The sequence below is a fragment of the Onthophagus taurus genome, chromosome 7 (assembly GCF_036711975.1).
Source record: "Onthophagus taurus isolate NC chromosome 7, IU_Otau_3.0, whole genome shotgun sequence".
Taxonomy (NCBI): domain Eukaryota; kingdom Metazoa; phylum Arthropoda; class Insecta; order Coleoptera; family Scarabaeidae; genus Onthophagus; species Onthophagus taurus.
Window position 1 is genome coordinate 17,386,096 of NC_091972.1, and position 21,912 is coordinate 17,408,007.

Genomic DNA, 21,912 nt, shown 5'->3' on the forward strand with positions numbered 1-21,912 from the left:
AAGTGTTAATAAAAGCATCTTCTTTCCAACGAACCAACCCGTTTTGAAAAATAACTTTTAGTTTTTGAGAAAACAATATTTGAAGTTTTGATAAAATTTTAGATGTTGCATTTTTCATCGATAATTTTCCAAATTCGCTATACAATTAATTTCTTGAAGGATCCTTGTGGAAATATCACCAATTATTAATTGAAGTATCCTCTTTTTAATGCAACAAGCCGTTTTGAGAAATCGCTTCTAGTTTTTGAGAAATACATTTTTGAAATGATCGACAATTTTTTCGAATTTTGCAATTTTCGCCGATTAAGTTTTAAAAATTCGTATAAAATCCAGTTCTTGGAATATGAGTATGAAAATTTTCCAAAGTGTTAATAAAAGTGTCCTCTTTCCAACGAACCAACCCGTTTTGAAAAATAACTTTTAGTTTTTGAGAAAACAATATTTGAAGTTTTGATAAAATTTTCGATGTTGCATTTTTCATCGATAACTTTCAAAATTCGCTATACAATTAATTTTTTGAAGAATCCTTGTGGAAATATCACCAATTATTAATTGAAGTATCCTCTTTTTAATGCAACAAGCCGTTTTGAAAAATCGCTTCTAGTGTTTGAGAAAAAAATTTTTGAAATAATCGAAAATTTTCTCGTAGTTTGCAATTTTCGCCAATTAAGTTTTAAAAATTCGTATACAATCCTGTTTTTGGAATATGAGTATGAAAGTTTTCCAAATAACAAAAGTGTCCTCTTTCCAATGAACTAACCCGTTTTGAAAAATAATGTTTAGTTTTTGAGAAAACAATATTTGAAGTTTTGATAAAATTTTCGATGTTGCAATTTTCATCGATAATTTTCAAAATTCGCTATAAAATTAATTTCTTGAAGGATCCTTCTGGAAATATCACCAATTATTAATTAAAGTATCCTCTTTTTAATGCAAAAAGCCGTTTTGAAAAATCACTTTCAGTTCTTGAGAAATAAAGTTTTGAAATGATCGAAAATTTTTTCGAATTTTGCAATTTTCGCCGATTAAGTTTTAAAAATTCGTATAAAATCCAGTTCTTGGAATATGAGTATGAAAATTTTCCAAAGTGTTAATAAAAGTGTCCTCTTTCCAACGAACCAACCCGTTTTGAAAAATAACTTTTAGTTTTTGAGAAAACAATATTTGAAGTTTTGATAAAATTTTCGATGTTGCAATTTTCATCGATAATTTTCAAAATTCGTTATACAATTAATTTCTTGAAGGATCCTTGTGGAAATATCACCAATTATTAATTAAAGTATCCTCTTTTTAATGCAACAAGCCGTTTTGAAAAATCGCTTTTAGTTTTTGAGAAATAAATTTTTGAAATGATCGACAAGAGAGACAATGGATTTATTTTAGACAATTAAAAGCAATATACAACATAAACAACAACATAATGTACATTCTATATTAAGTCTAAAAAGGGCTATCGACCAAAGTCCTTCCGCCCCATCTCAATAATTAAAAATTTTCAGCCATATATTGTTATCCTGTCACAATCCTTTTGTAAATAGTGTCGAATTCTGATTGTATAAATAGGGGTGACATTTCTTCAGCCATCTTGCTCTTAGATTTGTTTGCTAAAATTAGAAGTCGCTCCGTCAAAGGCTTTGTTTCGGTTTTTTCATATAGAGTTTTATTTGCGATTTTCTGCAATGGAATGTTCTTGTGTCTCATTTTCGTTACTGCTCGGAGACTTGTTCTTTCGCCAACTTCCAAACTCCTTAGTGTGCATCGCTTGCTATCATAGGTCAGTAGGCTTGCATACTCTAAAATTGGTCTACAAATAGTGTTATAAATATGCGCAGCGCATTTGATGTTAATGCCTTCTTTCTTGTAGGTTAAACTTCGAAACAGCTTCGCTCTGTTGATTGCTTTCATTTTAGCCTTTTTTGTGTGTATGTGGAACTTCACTTTGCTGTCGAAGATTATACCCACTTATTTGATGTTCGCTGAAGGACTGATTTGCGTCTGTCTGATGTATACTGTTGGAGAATTATCTGCTATCCTATGGAATGGTATTAGAAATTTTGTTTTTGAAGCGTTTTTGTTAATTCTCCAGGAAGAGCACCGTTTAGTTATTTTGTTAGTTGCTTCTCGTAATGTTACTATGGCTGTTTCAAGTTTCTTCCCATGTGCTATTAATGCAGTATCGTCGGCATATTGCAGAATATATAAATCGGTAGACAGCGCGGAAATTTCCATCATGTTATATGCAAAAACATTGTATAGTATTGGTGAGAGCTGCGAACCTTGTGGTACGCCTTGTTGAATTTCGAATTCACCCGAGAAGGTTCATTTGTTCTTAGTCGAAAAGAACGATCTTTTAAAAAATTTGACAGTAATTTAAGTAACTCCGGTGGAACGTTTAATTTGTGTAATTTGTAAATCAAACGCCACACTGAGTCAAACGCTTTTTGTATGTCTAGAAAAAGAGCTGCTGATTTTATTTGCTGCAAGCGACAAGTGTGTAGATTTGCAGTAAGAATACCTAGTGGATGTATAGTCGATTTCCCTGATCTAAATCTAAACTGATGATGTGGAATCTTATCTTCAACATACATTAGCAGTCGTTTTTTAATAAGATTTTCAAACATTTTCCCGATGACAGGAAGCAACGTTATAGGACGATAACCAGAAGGCGTGTGTAGATTCGAGTCTTTTTTTTTGGATGCATACTACTGTCCCAGTTTTCCATTCATTAGGAAAGCATTAATTTTGGAAACAAAAGTTGAATATGTCTCTTACATGTGCATGATGTAATTGTCTAAAAATTGTTCGTGTCAGCTTGTGTGTTTTTTTTCCTTTGCTTAACAATTCCCAGTATTCATCTTCGTCGACATTCAAACTGTTACTAGAAATTTGTGCTGTGTTGTCAAATGTTGTAAACCATTCTCCAACCTGATCGTGATAGTCGTTATGGAATAAGTGATTTACAGGTTTTTTAAAACATTCTTCGAGATATATAGCACGCACTTGTGCCTTTTCGAAATTAGTGTTACAACTGGAGCCATCAGATGGATCTATAAGATAAACGGACTGGATGTTTTTTTTTTGTATTTTGATAGTTTTTTGACTTCATTCTAGAAAGATTTTACCTTACTTTGGTTGATATTGTTACAAGCTTCAATAAATCTGGAAGAACTGAATTGCCATATTAACTTGTAAATGTTTGTACTAATCTCATTAATTCTCTTCTTGGTGTCAACATCTTCATTTCTTCTGAACTTTCGGTACATGCACCTTTTAGTTTAACCAACGTTAGGATATAAGGAGGGAGTGGGAAGGAGTAATAGGACTTTTTCCTTTTTGGGGAATGATATACTAGTGATTTCGTTAGGTGTTTGATAAACGATGGGTTAATAGCAGGATTGTTATGGACGTAATTTGTCAGGTCATTGTTTAGGTTTTTGATATTGCATAAATTAATATTAATGTGTAGTGGAATGTCTACTATTGGGGAGTATGGTGGGGTGTTTAATTGAAAATCTATGCTGAGGTGGTCTGAACCAAGATCTGTTATTAATTCTAGAGCATGGATGAGAGGATTTTGTATCTTGGATCCAAATAAGTTGACATATCTTATCAGCTTTCTTATTAATTTCATTTTTATTCGAATATCGCAATAATATGACAATCTAGGCAATCACTTCAGAAATGTACCAGAAATTATAACCATAATGGCCGGATAGATATTCCGGATATCCGGCCGAACGGGATGCCGAATATCCGGCTTTTCGCAAAATCACTATCCGTTCCATCACTAGTATTTCCTAGGATCTCTATAAAATTTAGTTGTTTTCTAATTTCTAGTCACATTTTCGTTAATTAGACAATTGAGGTTATCTCTTTCCAGTTAATATAGACAACCTAAGCCTGACGTCACAGAGATGGGCGGAGCTTATACCAACTCCAAACATTTTCGTTGCTAACTGTGTTACTATTGGTAAATCGCCGTATGCAATTTTTCAATTAGTGTTAAAATAAAATAAACTAAGTGACATTTTAAATGACATTTTTATGGCGATTTATCATTAGCAACGAAATTGTTTGAAATCGGTATAAGCTCCGCCCATCTCTGTGACGTCAGACTTAGGCAGTCTATTTGCGCATGCGCACTGTGTCAATAGTTACTTAATACTACTAATAAAATCTGTTTTTCTTATAGCCGAATGGCACAGAGCTCGAGTTCTTGAAGCTAACCCAGACTTGGATACATTTAAAGTTATTTTTATTGATTACGGAAATGTAAGTACGGTTTCATCGACGAATATAAGAAAATTAAATGATGATTTGAAAACGATTCCTAATCTGACTTTGATTTGCAAGATAAATGGTAAGTTAATTAAATTCAACTTAATAAAAACAAAACTATACAAAGTGTCTTAACATTTACACTCTTACTCTTGTGATTTCATTGAATGATGTTAAACATATTGAAAATGATTGTTCTATGTGGCTAATGCAGAAAGGTTTAATGTGGTAAAGGTCCAAGATTATGGGTGTGAATAATGAGACACTTGTATACAGTGCGCGTCAAATATAACCCATCTAATTTGAAAGCATTTCGAGAGATATCATGAATCAAATTATATCGATCTTATTTTTTTTTGTAATGGAAAACACCCCTCATATTATACCATTTTCTAATAGAATTGGGTTACATTTTACGTGGACTGTATATGAAGAGTCTATGAAAGAAAGGCAAAATATGCATCAACAAGATAATTAGAGTAACAATAAGAAAAACAAGAATATACAGGGTGTCTCACGTAACTGGTTCGTTAGAACTTTTTAAAAGTTCCTTTAAAAAGCATGGTGAAATTTGCCAAAAAAAAACTTAAAATCAAAATAACTCGCAAACGAAAGACGCTAGGTACCAATAACATTTATGAAAGTCAACATATTTTTTTTACATACAAGTAAACGTAAAATAACGAATTATAGTCTACTTCCGGTAGACCGGAAGTGGTGGCCATCTTGAAAATATTTTAGATCGAAAGTTCCGAATGAACAACCCTGAAACCTGTGGAACCTGAAAAAGTTGTAACGAACCAGTTACGTGCGACACCTTGTATAAGTCGTGCTTGATATCATAAAGAAGGGATGAAAACCCTAAGAATAATAACGAATAATTAATAATATAACAACACTTTTAATTGGTTTCAAACGTCAAGAAAGTGTAAAGCAAAAATTTCGAGTACCAAGAACAACGTAGAAAGGAGAAGGTGTCACATTTTGAGCAACGATTGGGACCTAACGAATCTTGATTTGAAAAAGCAAAAAGAGTCGATGTTCCTTATATTCGCTCTTATACCATGAATACTCACTAAAATCTGTATGTGTGAATGATGATAGCTCCTCAGGCATAATACGCCGGTTGTTTCCTTTGGAATGATCTCAAAATCTTTGTTTCCCTCTGAAAGAACTTTTGATTTTAAGATTGTGGACAATGGCTCGTCCATGAATCTAGTAATAACAATCTCTTGAATACTGCGACTGGTTTTAAATAAGCATTAATAAACTTATTTAACTCTCTACTATTATCTCGGACCATATGACAGGTTAATTTGCTTTTGAACTTCATGGTTTTATATAATATTTGGTGAACCATATTTTGTGTGGTCTGTTTTGTTATACTGTAGTCTATTATTGACTTTAATTATTATTATTGCGTTTTGTGTCTTAGTATACTTGTAATATCAACTTGAAACCAGTCATCATGTCATGTAGCCTCGACTTTAATTAAAGTAGGATAAGTGTGGTTTTATTTGGTTGATCCGAAGTCTACAGCATGTTTCTGTAAGTCGTGGCCAAGGACAATAGACTACATCTATTGTTGTGACAACGTGCCCGCACTCTACGTCACACCATTTTACAAATATAAAGTCTTATAAAGATTGAATTCGGCATGAAATCATTTAAGATCACTTTTGAAAATATGCAACCACGTGATCAATGCTATACAGGCTGTTCACAAAGGTTATTTCCTTAAAAATTTTCAACTGATTCTAAAAGCATATTTCATTTTAAAATTGTTTTCATTCTTAGAAATTTTTGATTAGACGCATCGTTTTCGAGTTATTTGCAAAAAGAAACAACCTCGATTTTGAAATGTTTTCATTAATCATAGGTGCCTGTGAAAACAAATTGTGAGTAAAGCAACTGTCTAATTATTACTCAACATACGTTAGTCACTCATAGTTGTTTAAAATCGCAAATAATTACAATTTTAGTGAGCAAATTCACAGAAGTATTTAAATAACGGAAATTACAGGTCAGTTCGTACACCCGAACGAGAAGAACATCTTTGACTTTGTGGCAAATCGTAGTTCTGCTAGGACTATTGATATCCACAGTTCAGACATTTCGGAATATTCAAAAGTACGGCTTGACGTCTCCTACACAAACAGCAATTGTGTCCATATCATTTGTCGACAGTGGAAGAATTAAAAATTGTCGGATCATCCGTTGTGAGTTCACTTTTGCTATGCCATAATAGAAAATGTACCATTAATTACCAGCTGACCATTAATTTGAGAAATGCTCATAATTGGACTGAAGAAAATCTAGATTTTACGCCAAGTTGGGTAATAATTTGACAGATTGCTTTATTGCTTTACTTACGATTTATTTTCATGGGCAATTAATGATGATAATATTAAAAAAACGAGGTTATATCTTTTTGCGAATAACTCTAAAACCCATATCTTAACCATTTATGGGTTTAGACTAGTGATAGAACGGATAGTGATTTTACGAAAAGCCGGATATCCGTTTATTCGGCATATCTATCCATTATGGTTATAATTTCTCGTACATTTCTGAATTGCCATATTACTACGATATTTGAACATAAATGAAATTAATAAGAGAGCTGATAAGATATGTCAATTTATTTGGATCCAAGATACAAAATGAGCTTATTTGATGCAGATTTAACAAACGAAGCAAGAAGATGATTTTTATTGGAACGACTTGTATCAGAAACTGAAAGTGATAACAGCGGCAGTTCTGTTAGTAATGAATGTGTTGATGAATGACAAGGGAAGAGAAAAAAAACTAGAAGGAACTGTGTTCAAAGTTATGTCTGGAAAGCAGGGGATGTATTTTTTATAACTTGACTTAATTAACAACATCCTAACGTTAGGAGGTCGCTTGAAGCTCAGTCATTAACGTTATCTATTTATCTACATATACAGGGTGCGGCAAAACTCCCTCCCTAATTTGAAAGTTGTATAAAAAACAGATGGTACAAATTAACGAAACTATATCAACATGAATGGAATCTGCAGAATGGGAAGTTACGTTATTATGTTTTACAAGTTTCTCTTTTTGAACAGTATATCGCTCAAGTGTTTTCCTTCGTTATCAATGCATTGTCTAATGCGAGTTCGGAAGTTCGCCATTACTCTAATCAACATTTCTTGAGGAATACGAGCAATCTCTTCTTGAATCGTTTGTTGTAGGGTTGGCAGAGTCCTCGGACGATGTTTGTAAACTTCAACGTTAAGAAACCCAAATACAAAAAAATCACAAAGAGTAAGATCGTACTGGCCAACAGCTGCCTCAGTTCTTGAAGAGATCTCCTGCCCCGTCTTGCTGAAGCCACACATCCTGTTGAATCTGTATCGCATTGAATCGTGCCATAAAACTTTGAAGCATTTGAATGTATCGATCCGAGGTAACGGTCACTGTCACTCCTTTTTCTTCAAAAAAGTACGGGCCGATGATCCAAACACTGTTAATCACTAACCACACGGTAGCATGTCTACTATGCAGAACTCGTATTCGGCAATGCATTGATAACGAAGGAAAACACTTGAGCGATATACTGTTCAAAAAAAGAAACTTGTAAAACATAATAACGTAACTTCCCATTCTGTAGATTCGATACGTGTTAATACAGTTTCGTTAATTTGTACCATCTGTTTTTTATTCAACCTTCAAATTAGGGAGGGAGTTTTGCCGCACCCTGTATTTCGGCTTAGAACGTTCTCTCTCATCTCTTTATCAATTCCCTCTCTCCAGCAGGGCCTTGGTCTTCCTCTCTTTCTACAACCATGCGATTTCCACTTTAGAATCTGTTTAGGAAGTCGATTTTCATCCATTCTTTAGACATGGCTAAACCATCTCAGTTTTTTTTATCGTTTTTATATCAACTATGATGGCCCAATTTCGCTAATAATCCATGTCTATGGCTTCAAGATGTTTTTCCGTTTTATGTTTCCATGGTCAGACTTCGCTTTCATTTGAGACTGTGCTTTTTAAGATTTTGTTGAATATCCTCTAGTTTTGATATCTTTTGATTCCATATTATGTTGTTTATTATCCTTCTTTCCTAAAGTGTTTCTTTCTTTAATTGCTGTCAGGCTGTTATTGTAACTTAAACCCTCCAAAGGTTTAGGGCAAATCTAGATGTTTGTATGTTGCACATTTTTTTGATTTTGATTTGTTTACATTGTCTAAGAAAAGATCCCCCCGATATACATGCAATCCGTTTTTTTCATAGTTTATATTCTTCTATTAGCTTTTTATTCATATATTACAGATCTTAATAGTCTTGTGCAATAACCATTTGGGAAATCTGCCAAGCAGATTGGTATAAATAAAACTTCATAAACATTTTTGCAAAGTTACCAAAATAATACAGGGTGTAGCTGACTTTTTGGCCAACACTGTATGTTATTAATAACCGAGATTTGATATTTCGCCTTTTTTCCGTGAACTCTTCACATATATGTGACATACAATAATAAGAATACATTTTCATTTAGATTTAAATGGAGGTACAATAACAGTAGGAAACAATTATACCATCTCAATTTTAAACAAGGATAAAAATGGTACTTACACCGTTAACATTGTTTAATTTCGTTTTCAAAATATATTTTAATGGATTAAAATTTTAGTTTTTCGACTCAAAACATAAAAATTAATTAAGTTTTTTAAAAATCTCGTATGTTTATTAGGTTATCCTTTATTGATTAATAAAACAATATTTTAAAAATGATTTTTAATGATTATAATAACCCAAACAGAATTAAAAAATCATTTGGTTATTCCTAAAAATGAAATAAAATATTATTTAGTATCAAATTTAATATAAATTATAAATAACATACGCCACTTGATATTTCTTCCTCGTTAACTAAAGTTTGAACATCGCGTCTTTTGAAGAATTTTAGCTAAAAATTAAAAAATGTTTAGATAATTATAATGTATATCTTAAATTCTTTACCCTATATAATCCATAAACGATTAAAGCTAAAATTAAAATAGCTAAAATTACCGAAACAACCCAAATCCAAATTGCAACGGTTTGTTTTGCGATGTTTGTGTATAAAAATGTCGAAATTTTTGGTGATCTAAAAATAATTTTGATATTAAAAGTTTTATTAATAAAAATATTATTTATTACGTTAGATTGTATAGGATTAATGATTCGAATACGACGAAATCTTTAGTTTTTAAAGTTTCATCGTAAGATTTCACTAAAAAGAAAATTTTTTATAATTTGTAATTCCCTCAAACTTATTTTTTAAATTTACCTAACTTATTTAATTCAACGGTAATCGAAAAATCCAACTTCAACGAATGATTCACCAATAACTCAAGATTACAAATAAATCTTTTACATTGCACCATTTTATTATTAGAAGCGTTACAATCCAGAAAAACTTTTTTATTTCCATCTTGAGTTGCATTAAAATTTGTTGGAATCTCTTCAATAGTCCTTTTACGTTTTAGCAATGGAATATCTTCAGATGAACAAAGATTTTCTTCTAAAGACTAAAAAATTTATTAATAATGCTCGAATGTTTATAAAAAGAATTAATTTGTTAATATTTACAGAAATATTAAAAATGTTTTTAAACTCTCCGTTTATGTTAGACACATTTTGTGGGATGAAAATCGTTACATATTGATTTATTAACGGACTAGGTCCATTATTAAACACCACGTATTGATGGTGGATGTTGTAGGATTCCTTTTCCGGGTTGTACAATAAATATTCAGGTGATGAATGACTAAAAATAATTTTTTAATTAATTTATTTAAAAATAAGACCCTTAAAAATATTTACCCAATAAGTGTTAAATTTGCTTTATAAACCAACGGTAAATTAATCGTTGCATTAACCGTTTTACCATCACCTTCACCAACGCTTAAAACCCGTATTTCACCTTTAATTGAATTTGTATAATTATAATAATTTTTTAAATCCACTTCAAAATTTAAAACTTTCTACAAAAAAAATTAAAATCAAAATCGACACACCATATTTTTAAACCTTACCTTTTGTCCATTAATAAATCGATTTGAAATATCACAAATGATAACGTTTTCGTGTCGAAAACAACTCGCTGGAATTCGGTTAATTTCAGCGTTTAATGATAAATTTAATTTGCAATGATAGGCCGTTTCGCCGTTATTTGCGATTTCTATAATTAATGGTAAAAAGTGGGTACTCCCCACGATGAAATTCGTTAGATTTTGAAACGAATTGGTCATTGTTAAATTAGGGGTGCAAATTAAATCTTTGCCACATCCGGTTGTCGAAGGGATTTCAATTTCGTTTATTGTGTCATTTGGATAAACTATTGGACAACTTGGACAATCTAAAAAAAAATAATTAATTAAAAAGATTAAATTAATTTAAAAAGTTAACCTTTTATTTTATTTATTATCTTAATATTGAGTGGGTAGGGATTGTAATGAGCGTGCGACTAAAAAAGAAAATTAATAATTAATTAAAGTAACAAAAAAAAAAATGATATGAAAAAATACCCTTAATTTTAAGTGGATATTGTTACATTTACGACTATTAACATTAATATCTTCAATATAAATATTTTTATTTTCGAATTCGATTCTATCATCCGATATGATATTGTATTCTGTTGTAATCATTGTATTATCATATCCTTTATATTCGTAACAATACGTAATATTTAGTGTATTTATATCATCTTGAATATGATTTACATCGGAATTAAGAACACCAGTGAACATTAATATCGGTTTTGATTTGAATATTATCACTTTATCTGATAAGTATGCCCCAACAGCAAAATCTAAAATCAAAAAAAAGTTGTTAAATAATTACTGAGTCAACGAGGCGAATCAACGATCTGACAACGTCTAGCTCTTCGCCTATCCAGAGAGAAGTGAAACGAGCGATGTTGCCAAATCGTTGGGACGAACTGTCATTTCACGAAATTTAAAATTCTAATTTCGCATTTTTTATTACCTAGTTGTTTTATTAAACGATTATATTTAAACGAATAATACGTTCGATGTTATTAACAGGCAGTAATAACAAGTAAAAGGTAATAACAATTGTGAAGTGTTGTGTATGAAAAACAGGTAAATAAAAGTACGATTTAATAAATTTCTTCACTTATTTGTGGCTTTTAATTTCCAGTAAGTCTTCCCACATGGGTTTTAAGTGGAAATATAATTTAACCATTTTACATTAGGCGATGAAACAAATTATCATGACTAATGAGGACGAGGAAGAATATGAAAAAAACGGATAATTCTAAAATTGAATAAGACATTACAGATAATGAGGAAGATCTACATAAGACGTTGCATTCAGTAGCTGCGATTTATCAAATGGAGAAAAACTTTACCATCAGAACATCAAAATATCATGTCTGGAAGCTTTCTTTTTAATTGCTGGACAGAGAGGAGCGACCACGACCACCAAGAACTCCGTAATATAAATGCATAATTTTCTATTAGCAAACGTGTGCTCATTTATTGTTAATGCAAAGCAGAAAACCAAATCTTTCTAGCTTTCACAGTTTCGGCAATATTACCAAATTTATAATTCAAAAACGATGCCAGTTAGACCTAAGGTATCCTTAACAAAGTACCATTGAAATTTCACTAAGAATCTAAAAATGCAATAATATACAGGTGTTCCATTTAAAATAACAAAGTTGATATCCATTTACGGTAGAAGCGGAAGTCCACCATTACTGTAACTAATTTTAAAATATGTACAATATGATTCGATTCAACTTTTATGTGAAACATTTTTTGAAAAACTCAATCATAATTCGGCTATGGACCGAGGCAACTTAGGGGGGACACCTGTATATACTATAGTATGGTGCATTTTTCCCTTATAATTTTCACACCAAGTTTATCTCCTTTTCTTATCAGTGTAGGGTTATTGTAAGCTGTTCTCCCCCATATTTTAATAGCTCTGTCAATATGTTGCCTTATTGTTTTTTAACTGTTTTGAGTACAGGGTGGTTCAAATTCGATGTCCGAATAGGCTAACTATAAGAGTTAGAAAAAAAGTAGCTAATGCCGAAAACCTCAAAACGTTATCGGCTTTTGTTTTCCCCCTAGAGGCCAAAATTGAAAATATCGTAAAATCAGCAAGTGCAATTTTCTTGGTTATTATCAGAGCCCGGACAGTTTAGGAAAGTTATCCTAAAACGCCTCCCACTCCAGTCTCAAAAATTCAATCGAAGGGTGCGAACCTGTCGGATACGTCATACCTTATGTCACGAAATAAATTATGAATTAAGTTATTAATTATAAATTTAATAAAACCAAAAATGAATAATTCAGTCGTATTTTTATATTATTTTTATTAATTCATTAATTAATGTTGCACAGCAAGTTCTTCGCTAAGGTACGCTCGAAAATCAATTTTCAAGAGTAACTTAGTGATCAAAAGGTGTCAAAAGTGACAACAAGTACGTTGTCATGGAATTCATTTCGTGTGGAGGGGCGCACTTTTCCTAAACTGTCCGGGCTCTGGTTATTATTATAGGTGGAGTATTATAACTAACACATTACATGGACACTTTTTTTACAGAGAATTTTATGACGTAATCAAAAAAAAAATTTCGGTTTTCGATTTCGAGATATCATAACAATTTTGGTTTTTTTAAATGGAAACAACCACTGATTATTCGCTTATTAAATTCGTTACTTTTTTTCTGATTACAAAAATATAGGGTTTGACAGGTCTATTTCTTAATGTTTTAGAATAAAGCTAAAAATAAACTTTTATAGTGTCGTCAAAGAAATTAAATTTACAGTTTCCTGTAAATTATAACTAAAAATTAAAAAATCATATTTCTGATATTTGAAACAAACACATTTGTTGAACTATTTAATTTATATTTGTTTTACACAAAAGTTGGAAGAGATTGCATTATTTCACATTTTTTTATTAATATTTAATATTATTATTAAATGACTTAATAAATTATTGATAGATGGTGCTCATATATTTTTTTTTAATTCAAGTAAACATAGCAACATTTGTTTGTATTCAAAAATTTTCTGAAGTGTCAAATTAAAAATCCATAAAAATCCTGTTTTTTAAGATAGATTACGAAAAGTTTTACATATTAGAAAATAAAGTAAATTTTATATAAATTTTTAGTGGAATAATTTTTATAGTACCGTAATTTACAGGAACCTGTAAATTTAAAGAAAAAATGTATTTGACTACGTCACCAAATTCTCTGTAAAAAGTGTCCATATAGTGTCTTATCGTTAGTTATAATTTATAATACTCCACTTATAATAATAACCAAGGTAATTGCACTTGTTGGTTTTACGATATTTTCAATTTTGGCGTCTAGGGGAAAAACAAAAGACGATAGCGCTTTGAGGTTTTCGGCATTAGCAGTTTCTCGAAAAACGAAATCATGACATGTAAGCTACTTGTTTTCTAACTCTCATAGTTTCCGAGTTAGCCAATTCGGACATCGAATTTGAACCACCCTGTACTTTTAGTTGTCCTCAATGGATAACGGGGATATTAGCTTCTGCAACCGACTTAAAACAGCCGACTACTTTACAGAGTCAGTGAATTGGCGTTAAGGAATCTTAATAAGAATCAAAAATGCTTTCATTTGATACCAAACACGATATGTTTACGTTAAAAAATAAAAAGGTTATGTTAGAAACTGTCAAATGTCAAAATTAAATATAACGATTTTTTGATAAATATTGAAATGATCTTAATAAGAATCAAAAATATTTTCATTTGATACCAAACATGATATGTTTACGTTAAAAAATAAAGTTAAATAATAAACTGTCAAATGTCAAATAATCGCCATCTTTTTTTTTGCTGAAAACTAAAATATCTCGATAACGGTTAAAGATAAATAAATCGAGTTTGGGTTCATTTTGAAGGATTTTTAATTTTCTATCCAACGGCTTTATAATTAAAAATTTTTTCTGATCCTCATTAAGAAATAAATACGACTAACCCAAAAATATTTGGTTATATCCGACTCATGTTCATAACTTGCGATTGTTCGGACGCTGATCGGATACAGCCTAAGTGATTAAGTTGTCCTTCTAGAGTTCTTGTAAATCATTTTCATCATTTTAGTTGGTCTTTCTAAGTATTCCTTTCTATCTTCGTGTCGATGATGAACAGCATACATACAGTCTCTGTCGTACCATTCATTTTCACTTTCCTATTACAGCGATTTGAAGTACTTTCCAGATACTTCCAGGTATTTGCTTCTCAGAGTGTGCCCATGTCGCGGTGTTGAGTTCTTCTTTTAGTGTTTATTGATGCTGTATCTTGTTTCCTCGTCTTTCAACCTCTCCACGAATTGCTTAGAGATTTGTTGTCTATTAGACGAGCTATTACGATTCATCCGGCTTCTATAATGTATGCCAACCAAATAGTTGTCAGAATCACAATCAGCCCTTCTGTATGTCTTGACATTCAATATGTGTAATGCTTCTCTTTTCTTTATCAGGACATGGTGTATTTCATTATGATTATTGTTGTCAAGCGATGTCCATGTACATTTATGAATATGTCTTTGCTAGGGAATTAGGTTGATGCAAGAATCTTCCTTTTCTTTCCTTAAGTGTTCCAACCTTATTACAATTTAAGACTTTTCATATTCCAGGTTCCTGTCATCATGTCCATATTGCGTTTTCCGGATTCTTTACCGATAGTCTAATCCTGGTTTGAGACAAGTTTTGAAGTTTCGTAACAAGAGCTTTTGTATGTGGTAATGTTATTAGCCTAACGCTCAACTCTCTATTCTTTGGAAGGCCATTTCACCTGCTCTCGATAGTCTTGATCTGCTTCCTTTCGGGATAAATACTGGTAGTCAAACATAATCATGGATTATAACACTTTTAAAGGTGTTGAGATTGTTGACAAATTTTGCGCGTAATTGTGATTTATAATTCATTATTAAACATTGCTGGTATTAATAGTATGGTTATCAAAACCAGAAGAAACATAACATAATAAAATCCCCTGTTAATCTTACCAATATTACAACAATTTGACAGTTATTATAGAAAAAACCAATCATAATTTATTTTACCTGTATAACTATTTTGATCTACATCCAACGCATTGGATAAACTAAATCCAAAACCGCGGATATTTTCATAAACTGATTTCCCTCGAATTTTTTGCAATAACATATAACTATCTTCATTTTTATTGAATAAATGTATACTTCCAGACATTTCATCTTCGTACGGAGCTGATATAGCAACAACTAAAAAGTAAAAAATTAATTAATTGTAATTTTTTAATTATACAAGTACCATTCAACAAATTGTTTCCAAATTTTCCCAAAAAACTCATAGCAAATCCAAACCTCCCACCAGCTTTAATCCCACAAACAGTTTGGGAAAGTGGTAAATTTGGCTAAAATTAAAAAAAAAATCAAAATTCTAAAATGATTAATTATGTTTTTAGTACAGTTAATCCATAAAAGATATAAACACATCCTTCTTCATAACTTTTCACACTGTACATTGGAGCACTTATAAAAAGATCGCTATTTGCCACTAGAAGTGTATGGCCAAAATAAGATCCGAATTGATCTCCATTAAATATTTTTAAAAGAGTATACGGAAAATGTGAGTATGAATAAATTTGTACTTGACCATGAACTTTGCTTCCTTTTGGCGCGCCCGCTACTATACACGAAATCATTCTTCCTCGGAAGTTAAAAGATCCGTATTCGAGTGAATAACCTAAAAATCAAATTGCAACTAAAATTGGGGAAAATTCATAACATTTTGTTTTAAAGTACCTAAATAACTAAGTTTTTCTACTTTTGATTCTGGATTTAATTCGGCGTCGTCTCCATCAAAGCTATACTTTAAGATGGTTCCTTTCCAGGATAAAACGCCAGGTGCTCCAAGTAAAAAACCCACGTTGGGCTAAAATAATTATTAAAAATGAATTGTTTTAAAAAATAAATGAAAAATATTTGTTTACAATATATTTTATGGAAAATCCCAATTGTCCATGAGAATATAAATATTCTAAAGTTTTATTGTAACGTCCAATTTGGCGACTTGCTAAAAAAAATTTTAATTAATCAACTTTTAACTTAAATGTAACTATATAATTACGTTTGCTTAGAGGCGAATATTCCTTAAAAGTTTTTTGTTTAAAATAACAAATTCCATTTGTATGATATTTTTCGTCTGCATATTGAGGATTACAAATCTAAAAATTATGACTATGTTTAACTTTATTCGTAGGTGCCAAGGGCGGTAAAATCTAAAAGGACTGCAATATCCCGGGAATCCCATGCTTAATTTATTCTGTTCGTGTTTTGTAATGTTATTTTGAGACATAATAAGGGTCATAATATAAAAGATCTTGATCGAGTTCAGGTTCTTGATCGGTCTCCCGAATGTTTCTATTTCTTTTAGTTTTAGTTCAATAAAAATATACAACAATCTAATGCTAAACAACAACTACAACTAGCCACTATAGCAAGCAAATAGAAGCTCAGAGAAACTCACCGTCCGGATCTGAAGCAAAAAAGAAGGAAGTATTTCTACTTGGAAATATTATTTCTCTCTTCAAATCCGATTTGCATCATACGTCTAGGAACCGACTTAGATGCCAAGAAATTTTACGATAGAAATCAGAAAAAAATAGATAAAAAGTAAAATTAAAAGTTTATGTCTTTTATTTTATATAGAATAATTAACTAATTAACTGAACTAATTAGTGTCGGTTCTTGGCCATCTTCAGAGACACCTCAAATAAATTAACATCTCTCATCTTATCCATTTTACAAACGACAGCGGTAGGTAGCGCTAGATAGCATAAGATATCACTATGTTGCATATTTTTATTGCACTAAAACCAGAACTAATACTAAACCTAGAACTAGGATCATTCGGGTTTAGCCATCTTGAGAGACGTGGAACTAAATCCGAATGTTTCTAGTTCTTGGTATAGTGTTAGTTCTAGTGGCAGTGATAAGTAGCGCTAGTTAGCATAACATATTACTATGTTAGTCGCTATTATAGTCGTAATCTTCATAAAATAACCTTTAAAGTGAGTCCAAACATGACGCATTTATCTCATAAAACCAAAACTTCGAACTTTCAACTTTTATATTTATCAACTTCATATCTAACTTTAATATTAATGGAGATACAATTACTTCTGGTTTGAAACGTCAACGTCAATTTTGACATATTTGTCATCTTCATTAAAAAAAACCTTTAAAATGAGTCCAAAGATGACGCACATCTCAAAGAACAAAAAAGTTAGAATAAAAAACATTAAACCCAAAGTTAACAACAATGAAAATAGCAATTCAATTTTTAAATATTAATATCAACCGTAAATTATTACAAATGTGGAAGATTACGGAAGATTACAAATGTGTCAAAATTGAGGTTGACTTCAGGTTTAACATGAAGTTAGTTATTCATATAATAGACAAATTTATTAAAAAAAACCTCTAAAATGTGTACAAACAAGACGCACTTATCACAAAAAAGTTAGAAAAAAGAACATTAAATCTTAACTTTGTAACAATGAAGATAGCAATTTAATTTTTAAGTGTTAATACCAACCTTAATGTTTTATTTTTTTTTATTATATTTTTTGTTTTTGTGACAAATATTAAAACATTTTATAAAAATTAAGAATATGTCAAAATGACAGTGACATTTCGAACAGGAAGTTGCTTATATCTCGAGTAATATTAGAATTAAACGTATCATGTTTGGGCTGATTTTAAAGGATTTTTTTCACGGCGATAAATATGTCAAAATTGACATTCACATTCTTAACCGGAAGTTGACCGTAACTTCATTAATATTTAAGATAAATATGTCGTGTTTGTACTCATTTTAAAGGATTTTTAATGAAGATTACAAACATGTCAAAATTGAGGTTGACATTTTAATCCTGAAGTTAGTTACCATATAATAGAAGTTGTATAACTGAACTTAATCTAGTGTTAGTCACTTTTTCAAGAAAATCGTCGATTTTTAAGTCACATGATAATTCTTGATTTCCCAAGTTTCTTAATATTTCTTTTGTTAAAAAAGAGCGCTCTTTAATTTTAACCTGTAAACTTGTAACACTTCGTCCTTAATTTCATATTACAATTTTTTAAACTTTAATTTTGTAAATTAGTAACTAATAATCTGATTTTGACTTCGATATGTGATCTTTTTTAACAGAAGAAAAAGAAACATTAAGAAATTTGTTTGTATAATGGATAAGATGAGAGTTGTTAATCTATTTGTAGAGTCTTTGAAGATGGCCAAGGGCCGAAAGTAGTTAGATTTAAATTCTATATAAAATAAAAACAGTTTAAAAGTAGAAAATCAAACTCTAGATTATTTTACAAAACGAACCGTACCAAACTTTTGTACTTGTGATAGTTGTCATCAGTGTTCTGTGATAAAAATAGACAGACACCAAACAATTTTCAACAGTTTGAGCCTGTCTATTCTGAGAAGTCTCATATTTTTAGAGAGATGAAAACGAAAAATCTCGTTTTTCTCAACATTGTTCATTTGTCGCTTAGTCAAGTGATACATAATGCGGTTCAATTAATGCAGCCAGAACAACAAAAGCAAACACCAAATAGTAATCCTAATTTAACATTCAGTACAGACAGAGGAAAATCTACAAAGAATTGTGAGGAGTCGTTATCAGATATACTACGTGACAACAGGACGAAGAAAGTAGATGACGATAGATATTTTCTTCTATCGCTACTTCCAGCGTTTAAGAAATTCGACAAAGTCTAGAAACTTATGGCCTATGTCAAAATGAATCTACACAGCTCTATTCTGTCTCAAGACTCCCAAAGCAGTTATTGTACCAACCTCAATTATGCACTTCTTTTGCTAGTCTGTCAACTCAAGATGCATTACCGTTTGCAAGATCCTCATCATCATGGGATGATGGATCGTCGATATACAATACAACCACATTAACCATTTGAGTCCCAATCAGTGCCATTATTTCGAAAAAACTCAGCACATTTCGAGCATTGCGCTATCACCGAGTTATCATCGTTTTAAAGCTATCACGCCACTTGGGTCTTTTCGAACTCATTTAGAAAAGCGCCATAGCGCTGCTAGGGATACTTGCGACGAAAAAGTTTGATGTTTTTTCAATGCGATTTAAGTTATATACATAAGTTTTAGTAATAACTGACTGAACCTGAACGTGATGTGACGAATTGTCCCGATACTGACGTCATTTTCTAAATTACAAAATAACAAAGGATGTAGCAGTCCTTTTTGATTTTACTGTCCTTAGTAGTTAGCATTAGTTAATTTATTTATTGATAAATTCTATAGTATGTCAAATTAGTTGTCAATTTGACAATTGTAAATAAAAGCATTTTCGTTATAAACGTGTGGTACCACTATCTTTCAAATTTGACAAGTTAAAAATTATACTTTCACCAATACAACGAAATAAATAATATAAGTATGAAAGAATTACAACAAATTTTTAACAATTTACACAAATAAATATTTGTTTATAAAACAAATAAGATTACGATTGACCACGGATTTTCCCATTATTAATAAGCTTGATAAAGTTTTTTAACAACAGATGTCATTACAAGTCAAATTTTTTTAAAATTAAACTTACAACTGTATTTCTATTAGCAACTCCTGTACCGCTTATTGAAGCACCCACAAAATTAATTTCTACAAAAAAACATTTTATTAATAAAGAATTTAAAAAAACAAACATTTAACTTACTACTAGGCTTTAAAGGAACATTAAACCTCTGACATCCATCCTCAATGGTACAAGAACGAACAACGTTATCTTTAGGAGCGGCCGATAATAACTGGAAACTTTATTTACAATTAAATAAAATTAATAAATTAAAAAATTTGCATTACCGTTTTACATCTAAATATTCAAGATAAACACTATATCCAAAATATCCACTACTATTAAACACAATTGTATTCTGGGGATCAAAAATAGATCCATCGGCGATTATCGTACAAAAAGTGATAAAAATTATCTTCAGAAGACTCTTCATTATTATGTTGTACCACATCCGATGTTGTTCGACGACAAACTGATTCACTTGGTCAACTCTCGTCCTATTGTTATCGAAATGCAGTTTAATCACTATTTTTTTACATCCATCCGTTGTTAATTTTATTACACTTAATGAAATAAAAAGTTCTTTGACTGTTCCACAACGTTTTAAACATTAAGGGGGAATTTTCGACAAAAAATCATTGAGTTGTTTTTATTGTTATTGTCAGCTAATTTGCAATTAGTAATTTGCTGACTAATAACGTATCATCTAATTTAGAAAAATCCTTGAATTTTGTGTCCAGTCACACTTCCATCCAGTCACACTTCCTCCTTTTCCGGTTGAGCACTCATATTTAATCTTTCCTCAAAATTCTCTGTCCATCTTTCCAGTATCTCTCCCTTTTACTTGCTATATTCCTTGCTTTATTACGACACAAGTTTATCCATGGTAGGAAATCCTTCCTATTTTTATTAATTTTCTGATAAAATTTGCTATCCTTTCTTTCCCTGTTATGCATCTTCTTTTCTTCTCCTCTCGGCCGTCTGTAATCTTCCTGCGTTTATCTGGTTCTCTACCTTTGTTGTAGTGCTTCATATTGTAGCTCCTCAGGTGTGTCGGTTCTTGTGTGAATCACCCTGTATACATAGTGTTTACTATTAATTTCTCTGTAATTTCTCTCTGTAAACTGGATACAAACACAAAATAAATAATAAATATACTACATTTTTTCTGGCTATTATCTCTGCGCATTCTTTATCAAACCAGGTTTCATCTCGCTTTTATCATTTTTCTTTTCACAATGTATCGTTCGCCACCTCTTCAATGCCTTGTCTACATTTAGCCCAATATTGGTTTATATTTATTGCTGTATCGTTGGCCAGCTCTGTTAGTTTTTCTTCTAGTCCTTTCTGATATTTGTTCCCCTGCTCATCGTTTTTGAGTTTTGTTGTGTCATACTTCTTTCTTCTACTTCCTACGCTTTTCTTCATATTAGATATTCATGCTCTTATTTTCGTTTCCAAAAGTTAGTGATTCGACTCTATATTCGGTCCTCTTTAACTTTACTGCAAAAAAAAAATTTATTGAGTTATCCTGTGATAGCTCCTTGAAAGCGATTTTTAAAGACCACTCTTTACTTTAATAGGCTTTTGACTCAGTATTGGAAATGAATTCTCTATTTTGTTAGAAAAAGCTATCAAAGTTTTATTACTTTTTTGCGCAACATATCTATGTGAAAAAGAATTTTCCAAATATACTTATTTGAAAGATAAATACAGAAACAGATTAAATGCAGAACCTGATTTAAGACTGAAACTGTCAGACATTGAGCCTATTCTAAGTTTAAATTTATGTGTTCTAGCAAACAGGCGCAAGTGTCTCATTAAGAGTGTTGTGTCAATTTTGTGTTTTGATTTTCTTGTATGTATGTATTATTTTTGTATGTGTTATTTTTTTGTTATGAATTAAGAGTGTCGTATCAATTGTCCTGTATGATATAATGGTCTTGTATAACATGGAAAATAAAAAATTCTACAAAATTTTATTTTTTCTTACCTGTCAT

The 21,912-nt window shown here is 31.0% G+C and overlaps 2 protein-coding genes across 3 annotated transcripts in view; one reads left to right on the forward strand and one right to left on the reverse strand.

Moving 5' to 3' along the window:
* Positions 1-9,037, forward strand: part of LOC111420693 (tudor domain-containing protein 1-like) — a 24,565-nt gene extending 15,528 nt beyond the window's left edge. For both annotated transcript variants that reach the window (XM_023053736.2, XM_023053744.2), the window contains 2 exons: positions 4,193-4,360; positions 8,802-9,037. In XM_023053736.2, coding sequence (XP_022909504.2) covers positions 4,193-4,360; positions 8,802-8,896 — 263 coding nt within the window. In that variant the 3' untranslated portion in view covers positions 8,897-9,037. The remainder of the gene's footprint in view (positions 1-4,192; positions 4,361-8,801) is intronic.
* LOC111420711 (integrin alpha-PS4-like) lies at positions 8,964-21,912 on the reverse strand. The gene is made up of 20 exons (XM_071197192.1): positions 21,906-21,912; positions 20,200-20,500; positions 20,054-20,151; positions 19,940-19,998; positions 16,420-16,516; positions 16,283-16,365; positions 16,095-16,224; positions 15,758-16,035; positions 15,601-15,703; positions 15,372-15,551; positions 10,816-11,102; positions 10,697-10,754; positions 10,324-10,646; positions 10,112-10,272; positions 9,878-10,055; positions 9,576-9,816; positions 9,446-9,518; positions 9,266-9,392; positions 9,150-9,212; positions 8,964-9,089 (listed from the first exon to the last, which is right to left on the reverse strand). Exons 1-20 carry the CDS (start codon positions 21,910-21,912, stop codon positions 9,084-9,086), a joined length of 2,853 nt encoding a protein of 950 aa, XP_071053293.1. The 3' UTR covers positions 8,964-9,083.